Genomic DNA, 26616 nt, shown 5'->3' with positions numbered 1-26616 from the left:
GATTTTTAGCATTACAGAGCAGTTGTGTTCACACACTGCTAAGACACATTTATACTCAAAAACCATGTAAGTGAATTTTGCATCCAATGTCCTCTTTAAGCATAGAGTTAATCAGCATGATTTCTAATATGTGCAATATGACTTTGAATTTTTTTATCACACTTTAAATACTGTTTAACTCAAAAATGTTTTTCTAAATCGAGGCAATATGCAATATGCAGCTAAAATATGATATCAAGAATGTGTAATTTGAAACTACAAGAATTTGATGTAGATTTAGTAACACATCTCTGCTTTTCAGTTTCTTGTCTGTGGACTATGTGGGATACTGTGTGCGAACAAAATAACTGGACTGACTGTAAGAGTACAGTGACAGAAGGGGCAACACTATAAATACCTCTTATCTAATCTAAACACACATTCACAAAGATAATAGTCATTGTAAGCCACTGACACAGCTTGTAAACTTTGTCTGTAAACCCTGCTTTATCACTTTCATGATACTAATGTGTAATAAGAAACTGTTTATGTAGTTGTCAACACTGCATAATTACAGTTATCTCATACCTGTTTGTCCCGCCTCATTTCACAGATGATCCTGTTTTCAGCTTGTTGTGTCTGTGGACTTATTGGGGGAATTCTCAATGTCCAGTTTCTGCATGCAATTGTGAAATGGGTCAACAGCCTGTACTCTCTGCACTTGGCCTTCCTCTGCCTGGCCAGCCTGGGCATGTTGCTGCACCCTCTCTACCTGGCTCGCCTGCAGAATTGCCAGCTGTGAACAGAAAGTGTTTCTGAAAAGGGATCTATTGCTGCATTATTCTGTGTAGATGGCCGAGTAGGTTGAAGGTGACATGCGAATGAGCTATCTAGGGACTATGAGATCTACTTTATTAAAAATGTAAAAGTGTAAATTTGGTTTGAGCAACCGCTTAGTTAAGTTAAGACATGATAATTTGTCTTTTGTGAGATAGCAGGTATTCTGTTTCATGTCAAAGTTATCCATGTTAAAGTTCTATAAAAAATAAATCCTGGAATATGATAAAGGATTTGTTTTGTGGCATAAATGTAACTTTCATATTTTTTTAAGTGATATTATTGGTGAGTTAGTGAGTTTCTGGTATGCTGATCATTTATCACATTCCAGTTTTAAATGTCAGTGAATGAAGAGTCAGGTATGATGGTGTCAGTTTGCAATAATGAAGAATGCAATAATTATGTAAAAACCTTGAAAATTGTAAAGGTCAATGTGATTTAGTTAGTGTTAACCATTAATAGAGCAGTATAACAAACGCAAATCTCGCAGGTTAAAGTTAAAGGAGTAAACTTAAAGGCACACACTACCTCCCTGTGCTGAGTTTGCCTCGTATTGTTTCGTTGATAACCAGAGATATGCTCAAAAGCATCAAAAATTGGCAATATTAAGAAAATTTTGCATTTCCAATTAATGTAGGCCTGTCGCATTCTTCTATTATTAGTCCTATTATAGGTTACATTTATAATTAAATTAACTTACATGAAATTATTGCCCTGCATGACGCGCTGTCCTTATTGAAAATGTTTTTTTAAACAGGTCTATTAATTTATACAATGAATTATGGGCCTATTATTACAATTATTAACACTGCAGTCATAAATTAAATTTAAAAGCAGCATCAATTCGTGCACCGATTTTCAAAAACATCCTGTTTAATGTGAAATACATTTCTTCTCATGTTTTTAACTATACGGGCCACACGAGAAATATTGAGGGAATAATTTTAGACAGTTACATACCGTTATCAGTATATGCTAGAGTAGTTTCGTCTCTCGTTGTCTCAAAGAATGTACCGTTAATGCAGCGTTAATTTCAATGAAAATGAAGAATATAATAAAAAAGTTGTAAATAAAGTTATTGGGTATGGTTAGAATAGGTGTAGGGAGGGCTTTATTGTCCCAATGAGGTGGCATTCATTTAATAATTTGAATTAAAAATTACAGTTTACACTCAATAAGTTAATATTGTATACTGTTTTACAATGTACTACAATAATGAGGTGCAGGTAATTGCCACTATTTGCAATAAGTAGTAAAATGTTAACAGAGTAATAGAATCTATAGCTATTTGCACTTAGTGTAAACAGCATATCACTTAAAAATGCTGCTATTTGCCCCGCCAATGAGTATGAGATCCTGGAATTATATGAGATCTTCACCCAAAACTGAAAATACTGTCATCATTTACTCACCCCAAATTGTTTTTAAACATCAGAAAGAAAATCACTCACTGTCCTTGACTGAATCACGTTATAGCAGTCCCAGAATGAAAACTCCAAGCCGTTACGTAACCGCGAACAAGCATGCTGGTGAATGACCCCGAGAATAGTCTGAATTTACATTACAACAGCGACATCTGCTGATGAAACCTGTCAGCAACAGAGTGGAGCTATAAGTGCCCAACAGCAGAAAGTAATCTGCGATGTGAATAGGCTATACGTGTACTTACACGCAGTATTTGAATCATATAATGACTTTCGTGACAATCCAATCTTTTAAAGAATTTCGTCTTTAAAGAAACTAACTCAACTATAATCGAACTTTAAATACCAGTATGTTTGAACATCGATTGACAGCTGTTGCAACCCAATTGTTTATAAAATACAAATAAATACGTGTTACTTTTGCTTTGACCTATTTACTTTCAAGAAATGGATCTTTATTATTCGTATTTATGTTGTAGCCTATATGATTGACTCGTAAATCAGTATGAATCATATTCAAATAAACAAAATCAGTTCTCTTTTTTTCCCCGCTTATGACACTGAATTATAATACTAAAACGTATTATACTAGGCCTCATATGACAGCTGAAATCTATTGTCTGAGGATCCTAGAGGGCGCTGTTCCCCAGTCACTAACTCAAACCCTGCTGCCCTATTTCTCCCGTCTTTCTCCCGTCTCATTTTTCTCTAACAGCACATGAACCACTCACAAATCATGGTTATAAACAGAAGCATTCCTTGTCCTCTGGGCATAGGGCTTCATTTGGTTCGTTCCCATGATATATGCTGAGTGCAAGAAGTCGTTTAACACACAATTTATTAGTTTCCTGATTTATAACCCATGTAAAAGAAATGTGGTCTCTGGCCACCTCCCCCTTTACTGTCTGAATACCCTTTAATAATTTTTTTACAAATGATGTGAATAAGGAAGAAAGTACATTAATTACACATATGAAAACAAATGCAAGTCTTGCCATTTCCTTTGTATACCCTGGTCATCCATAGGAATAAGTATATCCATATAATGTCTATATCGTAGCATTTATTATTAAAAATGTTTCATTTTGTCAATCAAAACAAGGCAAAAAACAGGCGGAACAGTGATCACCATCTTTAGTGACCTTGGTGCTTCAAACTATTATTATTATTATTATTATTATTATTCATTCTTCTTCTTCCTATGCATAAAAAAAGATGAAAGATGAAAAAAGATGAAACCTTAGATTTTCTTTTGGGGGGGTTGTGGGGGAGGGTCACTGTGAACCTCATCCCATATTGCATTGTGGATGATGCTTTGCATTTAAATAACTCAAATCAATGGTAGGCCAACAGGATACATTTTTTGATATATAGTTATGAATTATGAGTATTTAAATACTGTGTATATATGTGTTACGATCGGAGACCCAGTGAAACTAAGGAGACGAGAGATCCAATCGCAGTAGGGTTTTAATGGGTAATCCAAAGAGAAATCAACAAGCAGGGGTCAAAACCAAAAATCCATCCAAACAAATAAACAGGAAAGGAACAGGAACAGGAACTCGGAAGACGAGGAACTCGGAAGGTGAGGAAACTGGGTGACGGAAAGAAAGGACTCCATGCAGACAAACAGAAAAGGACTGGTTAATATAGGGAGGATAATGACTAACAAGTGAAGACACCTGAGTGCAATTAACAGGAGTGCAATTACTGTGATGAAGGGACAAGGCTTTGTGGGAATTGTAGTGCCTACGGTGAGGTGCCTATGGGGAAGTGAGACCACTAGTGGAGACTCAGGGAAACAGAGACCAGAAAGCGTGACAATATGTGTATATATATAATTTTAATACATATATAACATTTGTCACATTTTTTTTCTGTTTATTTCCTGTTTGTGCCTATTTGGTTCATTTCCGGTTCTCATTTCACCTGTTTCTGTTTTCCCTATTTACATTCTATGTGTTTTCCTCAGCTTCCTTGTCTTGTGCTGAAGTTACCTCGTGGTTGTTGTATCCCTCTTTTTCCTAGTGTTTTGTTCATGCTATGTTAATTAAAGACTCTATTGTGGATGACTTCCTCTTCCTGTGTTTTTTCCACACCACGACTCGTGACAGAACGCATGACCAGGAAAACTGAAAGGAAGCGGAATGGAAGATGCTGCACTTTTTGCCATGCCTTTCACCCCTAGACTAGAGGGGAATCTGTGGCTCCAGTGTCGGCTCCAGCCCCAGAGCTCGCTCCAGTGGCAACTCCTTGAAACCACCTTGCTGTGCCTGCTCCTCCAGAGCACCCTCCAGTGCAAGCGCTTCCCAATCCCCGAATCCAGCCCAGAGTGGGCTCCAGTTCCCGTGTTTAGCCCAGTGAGGGCTCCTGTTCCCGAGTTTAGCCCAGTGAGGGTTCCTGTTCCCGAGTTTAGCCCAGGGAGGGCTCCAGTTCCCGAGGTTTAGCCCAGTGAGGGCTCCTGTTCCCGAGTTTAGCCCAGTGAGGGCTCCAGTTCCCGTGTTTAGCCCAGTGAGGGCTCCTGTTCCCGAGTTTAGCCCAGGGAGGGCTCCAGTTCCCGAGTTTAGCCCAGTGAGGGCTCCTGTTCCCGAGTTTAGCCCAGTGAGGGCTCCTGTTCCCGAGTTTAGCCCACAGGGGGCTCCAGTTCCAGAGTATAGCCCAGTGAGGGCTCCTGTCCCCTTGTTTAGCCCAAGCAGGGCTCCAGTCCCTGAATCCCCTCCAGAGTGCCCCCAAGTACCTACGCTTCCATAGCACCCCCAGGATTCCTAGTTTTCTCCAAGAAAATTTTGGTGGGGGGATATATACCTGTGACCAAGCCAGCTGAGGCCAAAGAGGATCTACCATGGCCTCCTGAGCTACCAGCTCCACCATGGCAACCTGAACTGTGTGATCCGCCATGGGACTGGTACCACCTTGGAGAAGTGCCCATCCTCCCACCCCTCGATGTTATGTGGCACAAGGTCGCGCCTTTCGGAGGGGGGCAATATCTGTCACGTGTTTGTTTCTGTTTAGTTCCCGTTTGTCCCTATTTGGTTCACTTCTGGTTCTTATTTAGTTAATAATTTTTGTTTATTCTGTTCAACTGTCACTGTTTTCCCTAATTAGATTCCATGTGTTTATAAACCCGGTGTTTTCCTCAGTTCCCTTATCTTGCACTGAAGTTACCAGGTGGTTGTTGTATCACTCATTTTCTTAGTGTTTTATGCTATGTTAATTAAAGACTCTATCGCAGATTACTTCCTCTCCTAGTGCTTCCTCCACACCACGACCTGTGACAAAATATATATAATTATTAAAATATAATTCAAATTAACTAAAATATTAAGAAATTAAAATGAATAATTAATACATATATACAGTGTCTATGTATATATTATAGTTTTATATTAGATTAGACATACATTATATTGCTTGATGTTATGTAAAACAATCAGACTGACTCATGGCTTCTAGGATATCTGCCCTTTCATGTCATTTTTCATGGTATGAATTTCTTCAAGGGTTTTGTACATTAATCATTAAAAAGCAATTTTTCTATAGAGAAAATGAATGGGATATTCTGACTGTTGCACTCTGTTCCCTGCATCTCATTAACCTTCTAAAACATGTTGCATTTAATCTTAGATGAATTTAAACACACCCTGTTCAGATGGAAAATGTGGTATGTATAGTTATCGTAGGACAACTTGGTCAATAAGCTGGAACGGTGTTTCTTTTAATCAGTCAGTTTGTTTCTCTTGCTGGTCACTTTCCACATTCGCTCGTCTGGATGAGTGGCGTCCTTGTTCCACTGACTCATACGAGCAAAGATTTTGTGACTCACTGCTGGCGGTGTCTGAGGGATGACCTGTGTAAATCATCTCTGGTCCTCTCCCCTCCCAGAGCCACTGAGAACTTGGGGTAACCTGCACCAGTGGGATGTTCTCTCCATTACTGTCTCTCTGAGAATTAAACCACACAGCAATCACAATATGAGTGAGTATTTGGAGGAAGCTAGTGGAGACAGGAAGTAGTCCTCTTTATCGTTGGCTCATCTCTCTGGCAGAGGATGCTTGGAGATTTAAATGTCATTGTGTGGTTAATTTCCGAGGTGCCGCTGAGTTGATTTTGAGCGCAGAAAGCTCTACTGACTGAAGTTCAAAAATAACTGTTGCCCTTGGCTAGCACACACTGTCGAGCTAAACTGATACATCACTGTATATGTAAGGCATAGAGCAGCTTGTGTTGTTTTGAACGCTCAGACATAGGGCTCTGGCAGGTAGCGGCGCATGTGGTGTAGAGTGCTTCACATGAAGAAGGTGAAGGGAATTCTCTTGTGACAGGTCACGTTGAAGCTGTAGCAGCTGAGGTTGGCAAACCCGCCTGTAATGGAGAACACAGACACAGAGAAGTGCACTGAAGGATGTGGTCAGAGGGATACGAGGCTTACCAACTTTATTAATGACTCATTAATTGTCTGTAAATGTTAGAGGTGATTTCCCATGGTACATCATAGATCAGAGTGGAAATTTGACGGAGGGTTATTTATTTTTACTGATTAAGAGTGTGTTTGGGAATTTGGGAAATTCTGGGAAAACTTTACATCACCATTAATAAACATCATCTTTAGTGCATTATTTGGTTTTAAATGGGAAAAAAAGATAATCAGTATATTTTTGTCTTGTTTTCCAGTAGCATTTATTTAAACATGCTTGAAACAATGTTTACAAAATTTTTAGATATTAAGACTTATTGTCATCTTTAAGTTTATCTTTCAAAAAATAATTCTCACTTGATTTTGGCATGTATTTCATTAAATATAAATAAATAGTAATATAAATTGTCTATAAAGTCGTATTATCTTCACTATTTTAACTTCTCAATTGAACATACAATTTATTTTTAAACAGTTAAATTCCCTCAGTTTTCTTGGAAATAAACAATAATAAAAACGAATTAAAAAAAGAATTCACACTGACACTGTTTTCTAGGATATATTTTCGCTTTCATGGCATCTGTCATGGTGTGACTTTTTTTGAAAAGTTTGTACATTATCATTAAAAAAAATAATCGCTCCATCTCACTAACATCCTAAAACTTCCGCCATTTTATTTTAGATAAACGGATCTTAGAGCTTATTTTCAATATTCCCTTAGTTTTCTTTAGCAATATAAACAAAAACAACAACAACAAAACATAGGTGTCATTTGGAGATACTACAAATTCTAAATATTTTCATTTTTTGATGACTATATATGTATGATTCAGGAGTTCATTGTTTTGCAAGTGAGTCATTCAGCCTCTCCCAAGTTCACCATTGAACATGAGCTTGTGAACTTGTGCACTGTGCTGAGAGTCAGTCGTATCATGAACAGACAAACAGCGACCCGCCATCACCTTTAATGTCGAGCAGATGGCTGTTATAGGCGTGAACTGCAGGTGCATATACAAATACAAATACAAATACACAAAAACACACATACATAGACAGAAACTTGCACAAATTTTTTGTATTAAAAGGAATTGTTCACCCAAAAGTGAAAATCTGCTGAGAATTAACCCTCATGTCATCCAAGATGTTTATTAGTTTGTTCACCGAAATAAGATTTGTTCACCAGATCACTAATGGAGCCTCTGCAGTGAATGGGTGCCTTCAGAAGGAGATTCCAAACAGCTGATAAAAACAAACATGCAGCTTTTCAGTTTACAAGATGTTAATTGTTGGACTGGAGTCGTGTGGATTATAATGATGTTTTTAATCAGATGTTTGGAATCTCATTCTGAAGGCACCCATTCACTGCAGATGATCCATTGGTGTGCAAGTAAATTTCTGTAAATGTGTGAATTTCTCCAAACCTGTTGTGATGACAAGTCTTAACTTTAATAAAGAATATCTGAGAATAAGTGTCTTAAAACCATAGACTTATGTCTATTTGTGCTTGATGGTTTTGCTGCCCTATTTCAAGCATACATATAGCCATATACCAACACTCAACTACTGTGGCTGAAGTAGCATTTCAATGCTCTAACTTTTTATTGAGCCCCATCTCAGCGGAACCCTACATATCTCAGGAGAAAGCATCTATAAGTTCAAAGTGACATTTCCAGGAACCGTGGCCTGGAGATCACTCAAGGAGGGGTGTAGCTTTTCAGTGTCCTGCAGGGAAGGGCTGAAGGGTGGCGGAGTTCTCACTGCTCACTTTGCACCTCTTTCCTTGTGGACTTTCTCTCTCACGCTGCCTGTTCCTCTCGCTCAGAGTCTGTGTCTCTCAAGCTGTTTGTCTCATTCTCACGCTCTGCCTTCCATGAGCTATTTGACTTTCTCCAAACTCTGTTCGCCTGTCTTGCGGACTCTTTACTTTTTTCCCTCTCACACTGTCTGTCTTCATCATTGTGTCTGTATGTCTCCCATGAGCACCTCGAACTGGCTGAGATGGGAAGTTCATAGTCGTGCCATTAAGTCACTTCATTAAAGTTAAACAAACAAGCCGCCAGAAGCTCAGAGAGGTAACATGATATTCAGCCCACTATCATGAATTCAGATTATTCTTTTGGGCTAAAGCGAGTTTCTGTCACTGCATAATAAAGAAACTGTGGCTGTCTGCAGATCAGTCCAAGAAAAACATTGTTTAGCAGGCCAGTGATTGTGTACTGACAGGCAGGAGTAGTTTCCTGGGAAAACTATGCCTGTAGGTGCATTGAACATTTGGTGTGATGGAAAAATTGTGATGGTGCAGACAAGAGGAGAGATATTGTTGTAGCTCCCACATATTTTTGGAGATCTCCTGCCTAAAAACCTCAAAAGAATTTATTGTCGGTGTAACGCGAGGCCTTAAAGCTGACAAAACGAAAAATATTCAGACGTCTGTGTCTCTAAGTACCCCACTTAAAACAAAAGGGTCACACAAATTTTAATACCTCAGAGAACCAGTGCTTGACCCATAAACACAATCTCTCTCTTTCTATATCACTCCTTCTCTTCCCCCAGCTGTAGAGTTTAAGAGTGTTGGTGGGAGGACATTGCGGCTAAGCTTCCCTTGAGTGCAGGCTGCAGAGCCAGCGGGAGAATCCGTCCCCTTCCTCTGTTTTTTTTGGCAAGGGATGCCTGTCCCCTCCCCTGCTTGCGCTCCCTCAGCCTTCAACCCCCAACTTCTGCCTGTTACCCCAACGTCCCATATTCATTCCCACACACAGCTGTAGCACTTTTGGTGACCCCAACTGTCATTGCACACACACCAACAAAAACGCATGCAGTAATATAACTCAAGTCCAGATACATATGCTGATAACTAAGATTCATGGCATGCTTTAAAGTTACAGACCAAGAACCATTGTTGGCTAACAGTGGTCACAAGTTTTGTGACTCTTATTGGTAACAATGGAATTTGCAACCATAGTTGCTTTTGGGAAACGCACCCAAGGGCTGCTTAACTACCATGGTATGCAGCACGGTTGAAGAAATTAACTAGTTGGTTACATTCATGGCGGCGCATCCACACACAGCGGCTTCTTTCTGTCCTGACAGAACGGTGTTTTCGTGTTTTTTGTCTTGTGAATCGCAGTGTTTTTGTACATCGTCATCACGTCTACCTGTCTGTAAACGTGGATACAGTCACGAGTTTCTGCTCGATGTCGGCAGAACCGCATTTTTACAGTTAAACTCTGCGCACGCGGAACAGCTTTGGGATCTCGGTCTGCTACGGAGGCCTACAGCATCAGCGACCCCCACGACTGCATCCTGCCCACAGTGGAGGCGCCACAAGCGGTGTGAGAGGAAGCAGAAGAGGGGTAAGCACAGAGGTATCCGGACTAGGTTAACGGCTAACCCACACAAGCCATATATCCCCACCATCGTACTGGCTAATGTACGCTCGTTGGACAATAAACTGGACTACATTCGATTATTACATTCAACTCAGAGGACTGTAAGAGACTGTTGTGTTTTTGTGTTCACAGAAACATGGCTCAGCAACAGCGTTCCAGACTGCGCTATAGTCGCCAAACCAGTTCAAAAACAGATTCAAGTGTGGCCAGAAGGAGGTTCTTCAAGACTGCTTCGACACAACTGACTGGGACATGTTTAAACAGACTGCCACATAAAATAACTCCACTGACCTCCAGGAGTACTGCCTACATCAACAAATGTATTGAAAACAAAAACCATCACTGTCTGGGCCAATCAGAAGCCGTGGATGACAGGGGAGGACTACAGACTCCTGAAGACACGGAACACTGCCTTCTATCGTGCTATCGTGCTATCGAGGTGGACAGAGGGAAGTCGTGGCCTAATGGTTAGAGAGTCGGACTCCCAATCGAAAGGTTGTGAGTTCGAGCCTCGGGCCTGCAACCATACTTGGCTGAATGTCATGTCACTTCAGAGCTGGAGATGAGGTGGGCCTGAGAACAGCCAGGGCCAACCAGTCCCGCTGCATCAGAGAGGCTAAAAGACAGCACTCTGGGAGGATAGCCCAATTCAGCAACAGCAGAGACACTAGGAGCCTGTGTCAGGGGATAGAGACCATTGAGGACTACAAGCCCCCACCACGGACCTGTGACAGCTACATCTCTCTGCTGAACGAGATGAACACTGTCTTCGCTCGCTTTGAGCAACAAAACAGCACCACTGCACAGAAGACTACTCCTCCTCCTGGCGACCAGGTAATGACGCTGACCCCAGACAGCGTGAGGAGATCTTTTAGCAGGATCAATGCACTCAAAGCTCCGGGTCCTGACAACATCCCTGGGCGTGTACTGAGAGACTGTGCAGCAAAACTCACTGACATCCTGCTTCAATGACTACCATCCTGTTGCATTTACTCCCATCCTCATGAAGTGCTTTGAACGGCACATCAAGTCTGCCTTCCCCCCCTCCCTGGACCCCTTCCAGTTTGCATATTGGTCCAACCGGTCGACCGATGATGCTATCTCTACTGCTGTCCACTCAGCACTCACACATCTGGACAAAAAGGACTCGTACGCCAGAATGCTGTTCATAGACTTCAGTTCAGCATTCAACACAATCATCCCTCAACAGCTCATTCACAAACTGGTCCAGTTGGGGCTCAACACTTCACTGTGCAACTGGCTGTTGGACTTTCTGACTGGAAGACCTCAGGCAGTACGGGTCGGCAACAACACATCCAGCACCATCACACTGAACACTGGGCCCCCCCCAAGGATGTGTGCTGAGCCCCCTCCTCTTCACTTTGCTGACCCACGACTGCACACCATCACACAACTCCAACCTCTTCATTAAGTTTGCGGATGACACGACTGTGGTGGGTCTCATTAGCAACAAAGATGAGACAAACTACAGGAGCGAGGTGAGCCGCATGGCCGGATGGTGCAGTGACAACAATTTCTCTCTAAAAGACGAAGGAGATTGTTGTTGACTTCAGGAGAGCACACACTCAGTTCACGTTCCTCTGACCATCAATGGTGCAACTGTGGAGAGAGTGAGCAGCACCAAGTTCCTGGGTGTGCACATCACAGAGGACCTGTCCTGGACTGAAAACACAGCAGCACTGGCCAAGAAATCACAACAGCGTCTTTACTTCCTCCACAAACTGAGAAGAGCTAGAGCCCCGCCCCCCATCATGTACACCTTCTACAGAGGCACCATTGAGAGCATCCTGATGAGCTGCATCACTGTGTGGTATGGCGCCTGCAACGTGTACTGCCGAAAGACTCTGCAACGCATAGTGAGAGAAGCTGAGAAGATCATTGGTGTCTCTCTCCCCTACCTCCAGAACATTTATGGAACCCAACTCACTCACAAAAAAAGCCCTCTGCATCTCAGGTGATCCAATCGAACCGTCACACAGATTCTTCAGTCTGCTGCCATCAGGGAGGAGACCGTGGAGTCTCCAGTCCAGGAGCAGCAGACTGAAGGACAGCTTCATCCATCAGGCTGTCAGGAGGCTTAACTCACTCCCGAACTTGCCCCCCTGTCCCTATTCTGCCCCAGGCACCACTGAACTATGAAACCCCCCGCCCATATCCCTCATCCCCATATCCTTCTACCCCCCCCCCCCCCCCACACACACACACTAATATAAAATATAAAATAAAATAACTGCTCTTTAGCCCTTTGTCAATTTATCAGACTGAATAAGCTTCTTTTTTGCACTAAAAATCTTTTATCTGCACTGTTTGTTCACATCACTGATTTGCACTCTATCTGCCATGTGCCTTGCACTGCTTTATTTAACTTTATTTTAAATTTTATTGTCTTTTTTACACTCCCTTATTGTATAGTTGTTTCTTATATTTTATATTTGATCTAGATTTTTAGGCTCTACTGTTAATGTTATCTGTATGCACTGGGGGTCTGAGAGTAACGCAATTTCGATTATCTGTACACTGTTAAAAATCGCTGTAAAAAAACGGCCAAATTTTGACAGTAACATACTGTTTTTCTTTAAAACAGTACATTCTGGCTAATATTCATCATTTTCGAGAAGGTAGCCTGCTGCTATACATCGTAAATTAACAACGTTCAAAGTTGACACTCAGCGGCTGTGTTTCAAATCACACCCTACACCCTCATTCACTATTCCCTACATGTGTTTACTAATATAGTCCACCTGACAGAGAGAATTAAAACTAATGAGTGAATTCATCAACAGCTGCTGTTAACGAGTAGAATCACTGAAGATAAAAGAAACAAGACAAACACAAGAACTACAACTGACTTCAGCCACAGCCTTAGATGAAATCAACTGAAGATTTAAACAATCAACAAACAGCTTTACCAACTTCACTCATTACTAACCAGACTGACTTTATTTCTATCAGATCAGAGATCAGAGATCAAAAGATCTTATTGAGAATTACAGAGATTTAGATGATAATGTTACTGTTTTGTTTGACGTCACCATTGTGGAGATCAGTGTTTGCTTTAGTTGGGCTCCAGGCCCTTGACTTTTGTACTTTAAATTTTGTTTCATTGCTATATTTGTATCTTTATGATACATCTGTTACAGCAATATTAATTTTGGTGGTCAAGTGATTATGGCTGTTTCTGTCAGGCATGTTCTACTAGACTGACTTAAAGTGTTGCTATAGTAATCAATTATTAATTTGGTGTTGAAATATGTGAGTGAATTACAGTTTTTTTGTTTCTTCAATTGTATAAGATTGAACTGTAATGTGATAACCAGAACATATGGATTTAACGACAGTTTGAGTTTTAACTATTTTGGGCAGCAGTATCCGCAACACTCAAAGAGAGACCTCTAACAATCAGCATATGAATCTCAACAATGGTGACAATCAAAAGGTTCATGGTACAATGCATGCTGGGTACCAGCACAGGATAAAACTCATCCATGACTCCCAGCATGCATTGTGGCATGAATAAATTATGCCTGAATTGTTAACTTATTTTCTTGAATTCTTATGTGCTTATAATTTTGCTTTTGACTTAAGTTTTAGTAGCATGTTTTGTGATGTTCAGAACTGATCTGTTTATTTATTTTGTGGATTGTCACCATTGTTGTGATTCATACACTGATTATTGATGTGCCCGTCTAACTTTCAGCAAAGGTTTTTTTTTTTACTAATGAAATTTTCTTACGACTGTTAACTTAAGGCTCAGCAGTGTCCCTTCTTTTGCTGTAGTATCAATATTCAATAAGAGAAGGGACATGGGATTGGTTCAGAAACAATATTGTTTGTTCTTGTCAATCTATAAACAACAATACCAGATTTTCTTCTGTTGACTTTTCTTTTTTGCTATAACAAGTTCTTAAGATGCATTGTTACAGCATGTAAACATAAAAAAACCTTAGTTGTTGAAAAGTCACGTTCAATAGCCCAACTAAAGTAAACACTGATATCCATCATGGTAGTGAAAAAAAACATCTAAACCTATTTAACTCTCAATAAGATCTTCTGTAGACATCTGACAGAAATAAAGTCAGTCTGGTTAGTAATGTGAATCTGGTGAAGCTGTTTTAGGAGTTGTTTAATCAGATCTTGAGAGATTTTATGAATTCTTTTATTTCAATTGATTTCATCTAAGGCTGTGACTGAAGTCATTTGTAGTTCTTGTGTTTCTCTTTCCTTTAGTGATTCTGTTTGTTAATAGCAGGTGTTCTTCACTAATGCTCAATCATCAATTAATCACAGAATTATCTCATTAACTTCAGTGTTACTCAAACACTCTATAGTGTGCACACATTATAAGTGTTCATTTAAAACTGAGGATTTTGTTGTGGGGTTTAAAGGGTTAAAGATTTAAGATGAAGAAAAAACAGCATGAAACATAATTTAACAGTAATAAACTGTAATTAATTTACAGGAAACAAACTGTAGAAAACAGTTATTTACTGGCACCTCTGCTGCCAGTAAATAACTGTTTTTCTACAGTTTGTTGCCGTAAATTAATGTTTGCCAGCAAAAAAAAGGGTTTTTCTACGGTTTGTTGCCGTTAAGTCAAGGAAAAACAGTAATATAGTGTAAGATGTAAATGTCAGATTTACCAAATTAAAAAAAAGTTAATTTAACTAAAATATTTGTGAACATCCATAGAAACAAATGTATGCAAAGTCATACACTGATAATGAGAGTAAACACTGAACTCAACTGTATTAATGTGTGTTTGCACAAGAGAGATCTGTTAGTTTAATGTAGTTTTGTTGTTCACCATTGTGCTGGAGAGTAGAGCCTGTGCTTCAGTCAATGATGAGCCACAAATTCTGATTTTCTGCTGCTTTATAAAAAGACAGTAAATGTGTGGCCGCTGATACAGTGGTGATCTCTGTGTTGAGTATTTCAGCACATACATGTGTGCTATAGCTGACAATGAACTGCAGCAATTTGAGTAAAAGTCATGTATTTAGATACTTTACTACTACACATTAAGTGTTTGCATTTTTATATTAAGAAATATTCCTTCTCAGTGGACTCAGATGAAATAAGTTCATAGTACTAACATAGTAGGAATGCTAGCTTTTAAACTCGAACTGTTTGAAGGAGTGGGAGTGGAGTTAATTTCCATGGTAGAATTTATGGTAAAATACTGTAAAAAAAAATAAGAGTGGTAAATTAATGTTTGAAAGCTGTAAATTAACAGTACTTTACTGCCAGTAAATTACTGTTATTTAACGGCACAATTTTTACAGTGTATGTATGTACTGTACATGTGGAAGAATTGACAATAAAGCAGACTTAACTTGACTAGTTGTTCCCTGAGAGTGTAGTAACATATTCACCACCTTTGTCATTTCAACCAAGTTGGTTCAGCAATATAGCACTATAGTTAATGCATAACTTCAGCGAATTATTTGACTCAAGATCACAATTAATATGAAAGGATTGTAGTTCATTTACAGGAAACAACAGAAATTGGCATACTCCTATAGACTTGGTTCATTCTCCAAAATACAAAACATGGCATCTGAGGACTACCCAGCAGGGATACTTGTTAGCTGGATACTTCACTATTTTTGATCCCAGCTATTTTGCTTTATTTGATATATGATTCATCCCAGATTCCCTCTTACATCATTCTCCATGTATTTCTTTGCATTCATGTATATGCACACTCTTCAAAAATTATGCTAATTATTAACACACTTAAATATATCAATTTAAAACTTAAATGCAATAAAAAATGCATGTTAACTTGCTTGTTGTGCCCAAGAGCATAATCTGTGTATGTCTACAAGTCATACTAACTAGAAGCTATGCTTCTAATAATAGGTTGAGATGCCTTTTGCAAAGGTTTTTTGGATATATGCTATCAGAAAAATCAAGTATCATTTGCTGATAATGTTAGTAAATGCATTAACCTTGAATTCACTGACTACTATAGTGAACTGGGCAATGTAAATGGCATCTGTTATTGTTCTCACTGTGCCACGGATACCCTGCCATTTACTTTACTGAAAAACAATTACTTTTAAAACTAAAATACCACAGTTTGTGTATACGTGTGTGGTCTGGCATGGCATATGGAGTAATGATTTGGACTGGTATGGAGCGACTCAGTGGCCCCAGTAACATTAAAACAATGGAACAGTGTCTAATTTAAAAACAAAGCATATATCGGGCCTCAGACAGATTTATTGTATACATTTGTCGGTTTTGCTGAAATTATCACTGATAAAGGCAAATAATATTTAATGACTTGACGAGGTCATGCCCGAACTGGAGGTGCGGAGGCACTACCTACCAACCGACACCCAACTACCACACCTTCTTGAGGAGCTACCCCGTACCAGAGAGAAAGACGGACAACAAGAATTCAAAGTTAACAAATTTTTTTTTTTTTAAATGAATGTCTCTAAAAACAGTATGAGCTTCCTCTCTCGAGGTAGAGTGACTGTGTGCGGGCTCTAATTCCCCTCCTCCAATACGACCAGCAATAAGGTGCATACAGCCTAGTGGCGACAGTGCCAGATGGCGAAGGCTTGGTGGCTACTCTGTTCTTCGGGTCCACCGGCTAGTTAGCAACAGCAGCTGATTCCGTTCAGTGGCTCAGTGGGGCTTCAGCACCAATTCAGTGGCTCCGCAGGTATACAGCACGGATCAGGTAAGAATGAACTCAGTTCGACAATGACGGCAGATTCACAGCTTTAGCAGGTTCTTCGCTGGGCTCAGACAGAGAATAGAGAGGTAGATACACTTCACAGCTTTAGCAGATTCCTTGTTCACAGCTTTAACAAGCTCCTTGCTGGAGTCAGACAGAGAATAGGGAGAGGTAAATATACTTCACAGCTTTAACAGGTTCTTCACTAGGCTCAAACAGGGAAGAGAGAGAGGTAAACAGAGGTTCTGGGTCACTTCTTCCCCTCTGCTCGTCACCCAAGACAGGGCTTGCCCAAATGAAAAACACAGCTTCGTCGAGGGATTATAGGTTGGTCGACCACAGTCTGCGATGTCCCACACTCGTGTATACACTACAACACACTCAATTCACACATGATAATTAAACGCAGCACAGCATGCACAAACCTCAGATCCTTAAGGCAGAGTGTATATCCAGACGACAGCCTCAACCGATGGACTCCCCATGCGCTGATACAAAACAGGGCTCTCACGGCGGTGTCATTTCCGAACATCCATCTTCAGCAAATAGTCAGAGAACATCCAGGTACTTATCTCAGGACGAATCTAGTCTCCCTTCCTCCGGTTCTTTCCTCACTGAGTCACTGCTGCGTCTCCCCCGATCTTTCCTCGCTTCTTTTTCCCCCGTTTCTCTCCAACGTCAACTTCTTTTATTCCCCTCCTAGTCCAATCGCCTGCTTGCATATTTTCCCACACAGCTGCCAGCAATTGCCCTCATTATCTTTCATGCCAGCGTATTTTTCCTGCTTACGTGTATCACCGGAACCGGCCTTGTGTTACACCGGAAGTGTTCCCCGCCTCAACAACCTCCCGGCCTATAGTTCCGGCTTTCGTCACCCCGTGACAACTATGTAAACAGTGTATTCATATATATGGTGTATACAGTGTGTTTACAAACAACCAGTCAGAATAAATGAGTAATAAGTTGGAACATCAACTACATAAAACTTAAAATAAATAAAACTCTCAATGCCACACGATTTCAAAGCCATCAAAATGCTGTTCTTTTTTTTACTATACAACTGTCTGTCATCACAATGTCAGTTTTACTCATAATATATTTCACAGGACTCCCACTGCACAATGGGACTTTTTCATGTAATTTTTGGACGTCCAAATTCGGTCCAAATGACGTCCAAGTTGGGTCATTCTTGGACGTCCAAATAGTGGACCTAGTTTTGACGTCGAATAGATGTTCAGAAATGGTCATGGACTGACGGGCCCAATATAGACATGATCTGCACGTCAATTTGACATCCAATGTTTAGTGGGCTTGGATAGGTAGTTGACCTGCTAAATATTTTTCTGCTAAGTTTTTGGCTTTTGATGGTGATTTCCATTAACTGTCAGCGAGTGGAAAATCACATATTGTGTGTGACTGCACTATGTGATTTTAGGCCAGATTTTTACTAGCCCACTGTTTTCTGGAGACCCCTGACAAAAACACATAATCCTAGGCAAATCAGTGTGAATTATCAAAGCAATCTGAGAGAAGCATCAATGCATCTCCAATGCTCCTCAAAATTCTGCAGGCTAAATATCTGGAGCTATCTGTGATTCTGAGTCTTGCAGTGTGAATGTCTTTTGACTTAAAGGAACATTGGATGATGACCTACAGTCATAATGTGTACAGTGTAATATGTGACACTCACTTGCCGTTCCATCATGTAATGTGAAACCACAGCAACTTCACGACCCAGAACAGTCACAGAGTCTGAAAGGAACAGCGATCCAATAAGTAAAAAAAACAAAAAAAAATACATTTGTAGTGTATCGGTTAGCTCTTGTATTCAAGAGTCTCCATTAAAAGATTAATTAACAGAGGCAACTTAAAAGAGTCATTTGCTTGTAAATTCACCTACAGTGGCTGTGCTGTGTTTGTATTTTGTTTGAATTTCACAAGGACAATTAGCAAGATATCCTGCCATTATTCTGCAGTACGTCTATTTTTAAAAATGTTGTGGCACTGGTGATTCAAAAGCTGTGCAGAAAACAGCCTTTATGGATTCACAGTAAAGTTACTTTTGGCTTCTTTTCACTCTTGGCCTCTTTTTTATTCTGACATTGTGAACATTTAATGTTATACATTATATTTTAAACTGCTCTCTTAATAGCTGATTTTGCTTGGCTCATGTCTCAATATTCCACCAAGACGAATGCAAACTCAAAACCGCCATGTGCCACTTCTCTGTTACTCATCCAGCCACATCCAAACCAGCACAGCAGTCCACACTGAAAACACTCATTCATAGTCCAGTTCCTCAGATCAGACTGTATTCTTCCTCACCTCTCTAATCTTCACCATTTTGGGGGGCCAGACAGGTCCTATCAGGATTCTCTATGATATCTGGAGTCTGCCTCTCATCGTGACGTTAGTTCATTTGAGGGCCTTAATATAATGAGAATAAACTGCTAACCCAAACCCTCCAGCAAACAGCTCTCCAGCACCTAAAGAAAAGATGTTAAAAAGAAGAAATTAATGTTTTCCCCACTGACTGACTTTATTTTTGTTTCTAAAGCCATATAATCCTCAAAAATGTTGTAAAAATCTGCTCAGTTAACATTTATCTGTTTGCCTTTCTGTTTTTGTTTCTCTCCATTATCTATCTTTCTATCTATCAGTCTATTGCTCAGAATATCCCACCTAGAAATTATTTACAGGCCTGTTTGTCTTTTCAAGTATTGTCACAGTGTCTGGGTTGTGTCCCTGGGTTTCCACTAGATGTCCTCCTTTCTCACGGTGTCTGTCACTTTATCACTTCCTGTCTCCTTATTTGGTCACCTTCCTCCTTGTTTAGTTAATTGATTGTTCCCCACCTGTCTCCTGTTTCCCCATCATCCTTTTGTGTATTTATACCTGGTCTGTCTGAGTCTTAGTCACGGAGTCCTTGTTTAATGTTAAATGTTAATTCATGTCCGTCAATGCCTTGCCTTGCCTTGCCTTGCCTTGCCTTGCCTTGCCTTGCCTTGCCTTGCCTTGCCTTGCCTTGCCTTGCCTTGCCTTGCCTTGCCTTGCCTTCTTGTTTATGTTATGTTTGGATTTACCGGTTTTGACCCTGCCTGGACTGTTTAACCCTTTGGATTTGCCCTTTAATAAAGTCACATACCTGCACTTGGTTCTCTCTCCTGTGTTCTCTGTAACACCGATCGTGACAGAAGGACTCCGTCACTGCAAGAGCCAGCGGTATGTCGGCTTATGTCTCCTCCCCAGCCACAGTGCGGGAGAGGAGTGGATTTGAAGGAACTCGCCTGGTGGTTTTCCGGGGAACCAGAGGAGGTCGCCGAGGAGGGAGTGGTCGAGAGGATACTCAGCACCGCTCTCAACCAGGGCCGCCCTTCGACCCGGGGCTCGTGTGGGATGGATTAGAGCCACCGTCTCACCATGGCGGACGGAGAGGAGAGCGGAAGCGCACGTCCGCCACAGTGGTGTCACTGCCCATGATGGCCGCTAGTCCAGCGCCACGAGGCAGGATGGACGCCAACACAGCACCACAACCCAAGGCGATCACGAGTCCAGTGCCACGGTGCAAGATGGCCGCCAGCTCTATGCCAACGCCCAAGAGGGCCGCTGACTCATTCTTGGATTATTTCGCTACGCTGTCCAAGATCCTAGAGATTCCCAAGACGGTTAACATCATGGCTGCTGAGCCCGCGCCACAGCACAAGATGGCTGCCAGCCCAGAGCCACAGCACAAGATGGCTGCCAGCCCAGAGCCACAGCACAAGATGGCCGCCAGCCCAGCGCCACAGCACAAGATGGCGGCCAGCCCAGCGCCACAGCACAAGATGGCCGCCAGCTTGGAGCCACAGCACAAGATGGCCGACTCAACGCCTGAGTCTCCAGACAAGGTGTCACCGACTCGCCAACATAGAGGGCGGAGGAGGAGGAGACAGGCGTCTACCATTCCTCAAAGCCCAGAGGACGTTCCCGAGGCGGTGCCCGATGCCGTTCCGGAGGCCGAGGCGGTGCCTGATGCCGAGGCGGTGCCCGATGCTGTTCCGGAGGCCGAGGCGGTGCCCGATGCTGTTCCGGAGGCCGAGGCGGTGCCCGAGGCTGTTCCGGAGGCCGAGGCGGTGCCCGAGGCTGTTCCGGAGGCCGAGGCGGTGCCCGATGCTGTTCCGGAGGCCGAGGCGGTGCCCGATGCGGTGCCCGAGGCCGCTCCCGATGCGGTGCCCGAGGCCGCTCCCGAGGCCGTGACCGAGGCAGTGCCCGAGTCCGTTCCAGAGGCGGTGCCCGAAGCCGAGGCGTCTCAAGTCTCCACAGGCAGTCCAGAGTCGAGTCAGGTTCCAGTTGACCCTCCAGAGGCGAGTCAGGGGCCAGTGAACTCTCCAGAGTCGAGTCAGGTGCCAGTGACCTCTCCAGAGTCAGGGCTAGTCACCGCTGATCCTCCGGAGTCAGGGCTAGTCACCGCTGATCCTCCGGAGTCAGGGCTAGTCACCGCTGGTCCTCCGGAGTCAGGGCCAGTCACCGCTGGTCCTCCGGAGTCAGGGCCAGTCACTGATGACCTTCCAGAGTCAGGGCCAGTCACTGATGACCTTCCAGAGTCAGGGCCAGTCACTGGGTGGTCTGGTGCTCCGCCCTGTTGGACTCCGGCATCGACCACAGGGGTGTGGTGGTCATCTGCTCCACCCTGGAGGACTCTGGCCTTGACCACAACGGTGTGGTGGTCTTCTGCTCCGCCCTGGGGGGCTTCCGCTCTGACCACATGGACGTGGTGGTCTTCTGCTCCGCCCTGGGGGGCTTCCGCTCTGACCACACGGATGTGGTGGTCTTCCGTTCCGCCCTGGGGGGCGTTTGCCCTGACCACACGGACGTGGCGGTCTTCTGCTCCGCCCTGGGGGGCTTCCGCTCCGACCACACGGACATGGTGGTCTTCTGCTCCGCCCTGGGGGGCTTCATGTTGTTTTTTCCTTTTGTTTTTGTGTTAATGTCTTTCCCTGTCCCTTTCTGTTAGTCTGGCCCTCTGTCCCTCCCCCTGAACCTCCTCCGGTCCTCCTCCCTCCTGGTCTTTCCGTGTTGTGTTTCATTCTGGTGCCTGTTCCCCATGTTTTTCTTTTCTGGCCCTCCGTCCCTCCCCCTGAGCCTCCACCTGTCCGCCTCCCTCCTGGTCTGTTTTGTGTCTGTCGTGGAGCGTCTGGGAGCCGCTCCGTAGAGGGGGGGTTCTGTCACAGTGTCTGGGTTGTGTCCCTGGGTTTCCACTAGATGTCCTCCTTTCTCACGGTGTCTGTCACTTTATCACTTCCTGTCTCCTTATTTGGTCACCTTCCTCCTTGTTTAGTTAATTGATTGTTCCCCACCTGTCTCCTGTTTCCCCATCATCCTTTTGTGTATTTATACCTGGTCTGTCTGAGTCTTAGTCACGGAGTTCTTGTTTAATGTTAAATATTAATTCATGTCCGTCAATGCCTTGCCTTGCCTTGCCTTGCCTTCTTGTTTGTTATGTTTGGATTTACCGGTTTTGACCCTGCCTGGACTGTTTAACCCTTTGGATTTGCCCTTTAATAAAGTCACATACCTGCACTTGGTTCTCTCTCCTGTGTTCTCTGTAACACCGATCGTGACAAGTATAGCCTACAATGTTAAATGGTAGAACAACTTGGTGGGAAATCATGAGAAAGTTACTGATATGGCAATGAGCCTTCAACATTTTGCCTTCCCTTCAAGAACATTCGCTGATGAGGAAGTAGTGAATATGAGAACAGTCAATAAGGCAAGCATATAGTACAACATTGCTGGCTTGTTTCACCGCTTGACATGAGTGAAAGCCCGCAGAGACAAGATCGTTCCTTTCACAGTACTGCTACATGATAATGCAGTTATTGGAGGCTTCAGTGATGTGCTCTAGCTTTAGAGCAGTGCTGGATCCGGCCTTGCACTCTGTGCAGAGGGAGGAGCTGTAAAATATCAGAATCTTGGACTCTATTTTTGAGTCAGAGCATGAATCATCATCACATACTTAGTGCGAGTCAAAATCCTCACTCACTCAGCAGTCCTGCATAGGGAAATCGATTATATGCCACGTGTGTGGCATTAGATGTACCCTGTATAATGTGAATCCAGGACTTGTCTTTTAAGAGACATGAGGAGCTGAAACAGGACTGCACAAACATTGGACTGAGCCAAACCAAAATCCCCTAACATGTTTATCAATCCCCTGCCCAAGCTCCACAAATTGTGCAACATCTTTAAACTATGCAAGAGGTGAATATTGGACATTACCAAGATAATTGGTATGACTTTAGCACAAATGTTATAGCATTATCTGCTGGTTGCTAAAAGACCTTCACATATGCTAGTGTGATAATGTCCCTGGATTGGAACATGAAGCATCACAGGGTGTGAGACAAGAGAGACAAGTGTTTCATCTTTGTCTTGAGACAGTTCTGCATGTTCTACATGTGATGAATTGAAATTATTACTCTCAGGTGAGATGGAAAAGTTTAAACTGTAAATGTTAAAAGTTGTATTGGATACATAGTCTTCCAGATCAGTATGGATTTCTGATGGATTTCAAGAAACGTTGTGTTATATCTGATTTAGTTCACTGCCAAGCACTTGTAACGCTCGTATTACGAATTTAGAATGTAAAAAAAAAAAAAAAACTACAACCAGAATATCAGAATATCAGTTTAGTTCACTTTATAAACAAATCTATAAAATTACAAATCTGTGCAGTGTAACGGTGGACGTTATTTGTGTTAAAAGTATATAGATCTGATCATTTAGGCTTGACATGTTTAGGTTGTAATTCTTGGTTTGGGTTATGCATTTTTTTTTTTTTTTTCGAATTAGATGTGATATTTTCAGACATACTTAGCCTATACATGTATAATTCCTAAACACATATCAAGCTGAACCTGACAGGCCAGACACATCTTCGTCTTGTTATTGCCTGCATTGTATTCGTAAGTGTGTTATTAAACGTATTTGGACATCGCCTAGTTATGTTTCTCAGTGGTTTCTCATTCTTTTTGAATTTTGGATTTTCGTCTCAGAGACCAAATGTTGTGGTCATTGTGAATTTGAGTTCTAAAACAATATGTTCGTGTGATGAAATAACCAATAACCGAATGAGGTTATAAAAACACAGGAAATGCCGAGTTGATTCTAAAATGTACTGACTGTACATTGTTTTAACATCTAATCAAAGCACAACAAATCATTTGTCTTTCTTTTTTTTGTATTCACCAAAGAACTGTCAGACTTGTCAAAAAAATATCTTGAGTTTAAAAGAGAAGTTTCCCCCACCCTCTTTCTCGCGTCTTAAGCCTTCTTGGCCAATCATCTCTCTTCTCACAAACACTTAACCAGACTATAAGAGCTCCCCAACTTTTGTCCTTTCAACCTAACTTAAAGTCGCTTGGAATCCTGGATACCTAGTTATTTCCTCCACAATTTAAAACGCACGCTTGGAATTGTATTTCACCCTCATGAGGGAATAGCGTCTTTGTTCGCAGGCGCTTTCAGCAGACTTTGAACGAGATGCCCGAAGAGCCCGCGCGAGACTCCTCCAGTTCCCCCGTGTCTCCTGCGGATAGCCTCAGCAACAGCGACGGAGAGCCCGACAGACCACCGAAGAGGTGCGGAAGGAAAAGACGGTCGAGTAGGAAAAACGGAGAGGATTCCGATAGCTCGAGCCTTGGGAAAAGGGGGAAAAAGTCTAGCAACAGCAGCAACAGCCCTCAGTCTTTTGAGGAGCTGCAGACGCAGCGCGTGATGGCGAACGTGCGCGAGCGGCAGAGGACGCAGTCGCTCAACGATGCGTTTGCGGCGCTGCGCAAAATCATCCCCACTTTACCCTCCGACAAACTGAGCAAAATACAGACGCTGAAACTCGCCGCCAGGTACATCGATTTTCTCTGTCAGGTTCTACAGAGTGACGAGCTGGACTCCAAGATGGCAAGTTGTAGTTATGTTGCTCACGAGCGTTTGAGCTACGCGTTCTCGGTTTGGAGGATGGAGGGGGCTTGGTCCATGTCTGCATCTCACTAGTGTGCAGGGAAACTTTTTGTTTGTTTGTTTTCAGATGGTACGCTTTCACAACATCTCTCGTCTTTAATGATGTAATTGTATACAATTGAGTAAGATCTCGCTAAACATTTACTTCGTTCATCACGTTTACGCACAAGTTGTAAAGCCAACAACTGTTGCATGTGTTTCAGATCGTCTGGATTTGTATACTATCGGCATGTTGTTGTTTTGTTTTTTTGTTTGTTTTTTGACAATGCCTTGCTCTTTTGATATAGCCTAGTTATGGAGCAAATAAATAATTAATAGGCCTATTGGTCAAAATGTAGCTTAACTCTAATAAAGTTGAGAAGTTGCTAAACAGCTATTGCATGTAATGTAACTGAATTGTTTAGCAAAACGGCCTATTGTAGTACAATTTTCAACAGTCGAATACAATGATTATTATTATTTTTCTCAAAACAAATATGTTACTGTAAATTATGTTTTGCCTGTCGCAAACATTGTCCCGCCTAAACCATGTTGTTATTCGCAGGTGAAAGCCAAGAGCTTGGAAAACACGAGGACCAATGCGCCGGCACAATAATAGATTCCTTTATAATCTTGGGGAAAACTGCAAATGTTCCAAAAGAGATCATGGCTATTATCGGGAGAAGGCCACGGACAGGGAATTGTTGCGCGTGCGCTGCATACGGACTTGCTCGAGAGAGTTATTATTGACAACGAATGTTAGAAATGTGTGCATATGCATGTCTTTTATTTTTGTTTGTTTTTTTAAGACTCAGCATGTGCAATGCTTTCTTGGAGAAAGTGAAATTGCATCGCAAGGACTGTCGATGAGAAGATGGGGAATGATGCCTCTAGTTCGAATCATGTGCAAAATACAAAGTTTTAATACATTTCTATTTATTTATTGATGACACACTTTTTGAAATGAAGGCAAATGTTTCCTGTGTCGAAATGCATTCTTATTTTTTGTTACTTTTGTAAATAAATGCGTATTTCTGTAATAAAGATGAATAACTTTTAAGAAATATTTTACGTTAGCATTAAAATCCATTCACTTTATTCGTGTGTCCGATTTAGGAATATTAAGTAAAGATTTAGAAGAAACTTAGTTTAATTTTATTATGACAAATGATTTCAATAGTTATATCTAAAAATAATAATAATAATAATAATAATAATAATTACATGAGTTGGTGAACAGGCCAATAGTTTAGAGACGAAAATACGTTTAATGAAATTAAAAAACTAGAAAGAAAAAGAAAAAAAAATGAGGAAAAGGTGTCTCTATTTTAACAGTACAAAACAAATTCTGTTTTAATTCATTCAACACAGTATGCAAAATGTTAGAGTACAAGAGAGAAAAAAATGGTGCGTTATGACATTATAATACAATATAGATGAAATTGCATTATTTAAAATAGTCTCGATTGCATGAACTATCGAGTATTATTCAGGTAGGTCTGTCTGATTCTGACTTTTATGATTTAGTTGGCTGACATTCATCTAAAATGGATTTATAGACGTATATGGGTTCAACAATATGTAATATTAGTTCATGGGGGACGGGGGGTACAAAAAGGAGGAGGAGGGGGAAAGGGAAGATGACAAGAAAACAGGTTTATAATCATAGCATGTACTTAAAAACACAGTAATATATACTGTAAAAAACACTATATATATATATATATATATATATATATATATTTTTTTTTTTTTTACAGTTGCACACAGCTACAGCTCCCCAAATGCACACTTGCGTCACAGGGTCAAAGCCCAAGGGATTGCAATGGATGCATATAGACAGTGGCTGCTCCAAAAATACTGTGTGCAGGGGGAAAAGACAGT

General features: G+C 41.7%; 1 protein-coding gene across 3 annotated transcripts; it reads left to right on the top strand.

Annotated features, from left to right (window-relative positions):
• The first annotated feature begins 24103 nt into the window (after window positions 1-24103).
• LOC132103590 (twist-related protein-like) lies at window positions 24104-25929 on the top strand. 3 transcript variants are annotated; one of them, XM_059508694.1, is made up of 2 exons: window positions 24104-24638; window positions 25298-25929. In XM_059508694.1, the coding sequence occupies exons 1-2, from the start codon at window positions 24277-24279 to the stop codon at window positions 25299-25301; spliced, it is 366 nt and encodes a 121-aa protein (XP_059364677.1). In that variant the 5' UTR covers window positions 24104-24276; the 3' UTR covers window positions 25302-25929. The 3 variants fall into 3 exon arrangements, with proteins under 3 accessions (XP_059364677.1, XP_059364676.1, XP_059364675.1); XM_059508693.1 differs by having other exon boundaries at window positions 24104-24693; window positions 25298-25923; XM_059508692.1 differs by having other exon boundaries at window positions 24108-24823; window positions 25298-25921.
• The last annotated feature ends 687 nt before the right edge of the window (window positions 25930-26616 follow it).

The sequence above is a fragment of the Carassius carassius genome, chromosome 24 (genome assembly GCF_963082965.1).
Source record: "Carassius carassius chromosome 24, fCarCar2.1, whole genome shotgun sequence".
Lineage (NCBI taxonomy): Eukaryota > Metazoa > Chordata > Actinopteri > Cypriniformes > Cyprinidae > Carassius > Carassius carassius.
Note: the sequence above shows the minus strand (reverse complement) of the source record. Positions and strands in the feature narration are given on the sequence as shown.

Excerpts from the sequence above, each read along its gene's own strand:
- LOC132103590 (XM_059508692.1), top strand. The coding sequence starts at position 24,277 with ATGCCCGAAGAGCCCGCGCGAGACTCCTCCAGTTCCCCCGTGTCTCCT.